Source organism: Rhinoraja longicauda, chromosome 21, assembly GCF_053455715.1.
Source record: "Rhinoraja longicauda isolate Sanriku21f chromosome 21, sRhiLon1.1, whole genome shotgun sequence".
Classification (NCBI taxonomy): domain Eukaryota; kingdom Metazoa; phylum Chordata; class Chondrichthyes; order Rajiformes; family Arhynchobatidae; genus Rhinoraja; species Rhinoraja longicauda.
The window spans coordinates 7,849,161-7,854,708 of NC_135973.1; the positions used below are offsets into that span (position 1 = coordinate 7,849,161).

General features: G+C 52.2%; 1 protein-coding gene across 2 annotated transcripts in view; it reads left to right on the top strand.

Annotated features, from left to right (window-relative positions):
- The first annotated feature begins 522 nt into the window (after positions 1-522).
- Positions 523-5,548, top strand: part of LOC144603896 (beta-1,3-N-acetylglucosaminyltransferase lunatic fringe-like) — a 36,902-nt gene continuing 31,876 nt past the window's right edge. For both annotated transcript variants that reach the window (XM_078417693.1, XM_078417694.1), the window contains exon 1: positions 523-1,628. In XM_078417693.1, the coding sequence (XP_078273819.1) occupies positions 1,176-1,628 (453 nt within the window). In that variant the 5' untranslated portion in view covers positions 523-1,175. The remainder of the gene's footprint in view (positions 1,629-5,548) is intronic.

The following is a 5,548-nucleotide window of genomic DNA, read 5'->3' on the forward strand; positions in this document are numbered from 1 at the left end:
GGGGAAAAAAACCTGCAGATGCTGGTTCAAATCGAAGGTAGACACAAAATGCTGGAGTAACTCAGCGGGTCAGGCAGCATCTCTGGAGAGAAATCTGAAGAAGGGTCTCGACCAGAAAACGCCACCCATCTCTTCTCTCCAGAGATGCTGCCTGACCCACTGAGTTACTCCAGCATTTGAGTCAAGGGATATGGGGGAGAAATGTTTCCAGCATTTTGTGTCTACCTACTGATTCTGGATGGTATCACAAAGTGCTGGAGTAACTCAGCGGGTCAGGCAGCATCTCTGGAGAGAAGGAATGGGTCGAGACCCTTCTTCAGACATGTTGAATGGCGGTGCTGGCTCGAAGGGCCGAACGGCCTACCCCCAGGGGCGCCTATTTTCTAGGTTACTGTGTTTCCGACACATTTCGCCGGCTTTCCCACCCTGCCTGTTACTGGGCGCGGGGAGGCGGGGACAGGCAGCAAGCCGCATGTTATATAAAAGGGAGGAGAGGCCAAGACGCTCAGTCAGTCAGTGAGTCAAGGCAGTCAGGCAGTCAGTGGAGTAGCTGCTGCTGCAGGGTTACAGTGGGGCCGGATTGCGCTGATCCACTCGTCTCTCTCTTGTCTCTCGCCTCTCTCTTGCTCTCTCTCTCGTCTCTCTCTCTCTTGTCCCTCTCTCTCTTGTCCCTCTCTCTCTTGTCCCTCTCTCTCTTGTCCCTCTCTCTCTTGTCCCTCTCTCTCTTGTCCCTCTCTCTCTTGTCCCTCTCTCTCTTGTCCCTCTCTCTCTTGTCCCTCTCTCTCTTGTCCCTCTCTCTCTTGTCCCTCTCTCTCTTGTCCCTCTCTCTCTTGTCCCTCTCTCTCTTGTCCTCTCTCCTCTCTCTCTTGTCTCTCTCTCCCTTTCTCGCTCTCTCTCTCTTCCTCTCCCTCTCCTGCTCTCTCCCTCTCCTGCTCTCTCCCTCTCTCTCCCTCTCCTGCTCTCTCCCTCTCCTGCTCTCTCCCTCTCCTGCTCTCTCCCTCTCCTGCTCTCTCCCTCTCCTGCTCTCTCCCTCTCCTGCTCTCTCCCTCTCTCTTGCTCTCCCTCTTTCTCTCTTGTCTCTCCCTCTCTCTCTCATTTCTCTCCCTCTCTCTTGCTCTCTCTCTCTTCTCTCTCTCTCTCTCTCCCAGGTGTGTGTGTGTGTGGAGGTGTCTGCGATGTCCCGGGGCTGTGCCAGCGCTGTGCTGGGCTCTGTGCTGGGAGCCTCGTTCACTTGTTTGCTGGTGGTGGTGGTGGTGGTGGTGAATCAGCGGCACCAGACGCCTGTACAGGGCGGGTTGCAGCTCAGGAGCCGCTCCCTGCAGAGCTGGAGGGGCCCCGGGGACAGTGGTCCGGGGGATGGGGAGGTGGTGGAGGTGGAGGTGGAGGTGGGGACCCTCAGCCTGAGAGACTACTTCACCGAGCTGAGCCGGGACCGGGTCAGGCAGCAGGGAGCCGCGTCCTCACTCACGCCGCTCCTGCAGCCCACTGGGGCGGCCGCCACCCCACAGCCGGTCCGGGACCACATCACCAGCGGAGACCTCTTCATCGCCGTGAAGACCACCAAGAAATTCCACCGCTCCCGGCTGGAGCTGCTCCTGGATACCTGGATATCCCGCAACATGGGCCAGGTAAGCGGGGCAGGAGGGTGGGCAACGATGGGCTCAGATACTACAGTCTCGCTGAAACTGCCTGCAAGTGTATAGGAAGTGTGAACATCGACCTCTCCAACTTCAAGTAGCCCCATATATCTCTCTCTCTCTCTCTCTCTCTCTCTCTCTCTCTCTCTCTCTCTCTCACTCTCTTTCTTTCTCTCTCTTCTCTCTCTCTCGTTCTCTCCCGTTCTATCTCTATCTATCTCTCTCTCTCTCTACCTCTACCTCTACCTCTACCTCTCTCCCTCTACCTCTCTCCCTCTACCTCTCTCTCTCTCTCTCCTCTCTCCCCCCCCCCCCCTCTTTCTCTCTACCTCTCTCTCTCTCTCTCTCTCCATCCCTCCCTCCCCCACCAAACTTTCGCACCAGCTTCAATAAGAAAATAACTGCAGATGCTGGTACAAATCGAAGGTATTTATTCACAAAATGCTGGAGTAACTCAGCAGGTCAGGCAGCATCTCGGGTGAGAAGGAATGGGTGACGTTTCTGGTCGAGACCCTTCTTCAGACTGATTCAGTCTGAAGAAGGGTCTCGACCCGAATCGCACCAGCTTGAAAGTCGACTTGTTGAGTCTCATTGTGAAGGGGTCGCGACCTGAAACGCCACCCATTCCTCCTCCTCCTCCTCCTCCTCCTCCTCCTCTCCAGAGATGCCGCCTGTCCCACTCACTGAGTTACTCCAGCTGTTTTGTGTCTATTATCCTTCGGTGTAAACCAGCATCTGCAGTTCCTTCCTCCTCATTGTGTGTAACCCGTTCTCACCTCACACACAACTAACAATGGCCCGTTTCCTTCATCATTGTTAATTATTTGGGGGGGGGGGGGGGGGCATATCTTTGATTTATTTGTTCTGCATCTCTCTGCATCACCGCCTTTCCCCACTCCCCCAGACTCTCCGTCTGAACAAGGGTCTCGACCCGAAAAGTCACCTAGTCCCTAGTTGCCTGTCCCGCTGAGTTACTGCAGCGTTTTCGTGTCTCCATTAACATGTAACGGGTGAGCTTCTCATCCCAACTACTCCCTAATGGGGCGCTGCTAACGTTAGCTGTACAGTCAAAAGACAATCCCTCTGTAAGTGCAAGTTAAAAAAAATAATCGCCCTGTCACTCCTGGGGGAAGCACAGAGTGCTGGAGGAACTCAGGGGGTCAGGCAGCATCTGTGGAGGAGCATCTGTGGAGGACATGGACAAAGTCCAGAAGGACCTTGCACTTTCTTTCTCTCTCCCTCACTCTGTTTAGTTTGGAACTAAAATCTCTTTAGTTTACTTTGGAGATGCAGCGCGTAAACAGGCCATTCGGCCCATCCTGTACGCACTGGGGACAATCTACACGTGCACCAAGCCAATTAACCCACAAACCTGCACGCCCCTTGAGTTTATTGCCTCTCTCAACCCACCAGTCTATGTGAGATTTCACCATCACTCCGGGCTCCAGCTTATTGCAGCTGCCTGGCCAGAGCCCGCTGGGTGAGCAAATATTTATCTCTCGGGTGAACAGACCACGATCACATTACATACAAGCTGTAATCGCGCCAAACTTGGTGCCTGCAATGGGATTTGTGACCCTGTGAAGGGGGGCGAGTTCATAAACGCGAGCCTTTCTTTGCACGTTCAGGGGGTTTGGATCGAAGATAGGCACAAAGTGCTGGAGTAACTCAGCGGGACAGGCGGCATCTCTGGAGAGAAGGAATGGGTGACGTTTCGGGTCGAGGCCCTTCTTCAGACTGATGTCAGGGGGAGAGGGAGATGCATAGATAAGGAAGTGCAAGGTGTGAAGATGGGACAGTGGGGATGGAGCCTCATGGTTGTACTAGTTTCACTGGGGGTAGGAAGGAACTGCAGACGCCGGCTTCTTGGCATCATGTTCAGCACAGGGATTGTGGGCCGAAGGGCCTGTTCCCCTGCTCTACTGTTCCGTGTTGTTCCGCGTATCTGTGGAGGGGATGGACAGATGATGTTCATTCTCTCTGGAATTCCTTCTCTCCAGAGATGCTGCCTGTCCCGCTGAGTTACTCCAGCATTTTGTGTCTACCACACTTGCTGCTCTAGGGCCACTGAACTCGGTTACCCTGGTTGGTCGTGGGTCTTCGCTGGTTGTAGTCGCAAGACTGCGATGTTGTGATCTGGGTACATTAATACTTGCATTAAGCTGAAACAAGGGGCCACAGTTTAAGAATAAGGGGTAGGCCATTTAGAACGGAGATGAGGAAGAACTTTTTCAGTCAGAGAGTGGTGAAGGTGTGGAATTCTCTGCCTCAGAAGGCAGTGGAGGCCGGTTCGTTGGATGCTTTCAAGAGAGAGCTGGATAGAGCTCTTAAGGATAGCGGAGTGAGGGGGTATGGGGAGAAGGCAGGAACGGGGTACTGATTGAGAGTGATCAGCCATGATCGCATTGAATGGCGGTGCTGGCTCGAAGGGCTGAATGGCCTACTCCTGCACCTATTGTCTATAGTCTATTGTCTATTGTCTATGGAAATAGTATTAACCTGACTGTATCTTCACAGGGGGGGCTTGCATTTAAGCAGTAACCGTCTTTAAAGAGAAATTATGTTGCTTTTGAATGGCTTTAAAGTTTGGTCTCAAAATAGCCAAATGGAGACACAAGGAACTGCCGATGCTGTTTTACAATTTGTTTAAAAAGGACACAAAGTCGAAGGGCCGAATGGCCTCCTCCTGCACCCATTGTCTATTGTCTAAGTGCTGGAGGAACTCAGTGGTTCAGGTGGCATTTTTGGGTGAGTTTATCCGGCACTTTGTGTCCAAGCAGCCAAAGTGTAGATGTATTGGCTGCACCTTTTCCCATCTCTGGACAGAAGGGGTGGGTGACGTTTTGGGTCGAGACCTTCAGACTCGACCTGAAACGTCGCCCATTCCTTCCCTCCAGAGATGTCGCCTGTCCTGCTGAGTTACTCCAGCATTTTGTGTCCATCTTCGGTGTAAGCCGACATCTGCAGCTCCTTCTTACACTTACCTGTCCATGTTCCCCAGCGATGCTGCCCAACCCACTGAACTACTCCAGCACTCTGTGTCTTTGTCCGTATAGTTTTGATGCATTGCTACCTCGGTTATTAATATTGTATCGGTGATTATCTTGTCTCGTGGGCGCTGGGGAAAGAGAGACCTTCCCCTGGAATTTGGAAGGATGAGAGGAGATCTTATTGAAACGTATAAGATTATTAAGGGATTGGACACCTTAGAGGCAGGAAACATGTTCCCAATGTTGGGGGAGTCCAGATCAAGGGGCCACAGTTTAAGAATAAGAGGTAGGTCATTTAGAACTGAGATGAGGAAAAACGAGTTGTGAATCTGTGGAATTCTCTGCCTCAGAAGGCAGTGGAGGCCAATTCTCTGAATGCATTCAAGAGAGAGCTAGATAGAGCTCTTAAGGGTAGCAGAGTCAGGGAGTATGGGGAGAAGGCAGGAACGGGGTACTGATTGAGAATGATCAGCCATGATCACATTGAATGGCGGTGCTGGCTCGAAGGGCCGAATGGCCTCCTCCTGCACCTATTGTCTATTGTCTATCTAATATTTTTATTCTATTTGTGTTAACGTGATAGAGGGGAAAGAAGGGAGCAGGCTGTTGGTCCTTGCAACCCCCCCCCCCCACCCCGTGGAGTCTTGAAACAAGGACATGCACGCTTTGTCAGCCCTAACCTGATTAAATAGAGGGGTTAACAGAGACCAGAGGCATTAACCAGCTTGCTGGAGTGGAATGCAGAATGAGGCTGAGTGTATGGGCATGTGTTCCCAGAACACAGTCATGGACGACAATGGAGGGGAGAGCAGAAGAATTTGTGCATCTCAAATCAAAATGGGCTGGGACCGTCAGCTTACTTGAATGAGACAGTTGAGAGAAATGGGTATTTGGTATCCCGTTAAGTATTTCCAACCACGC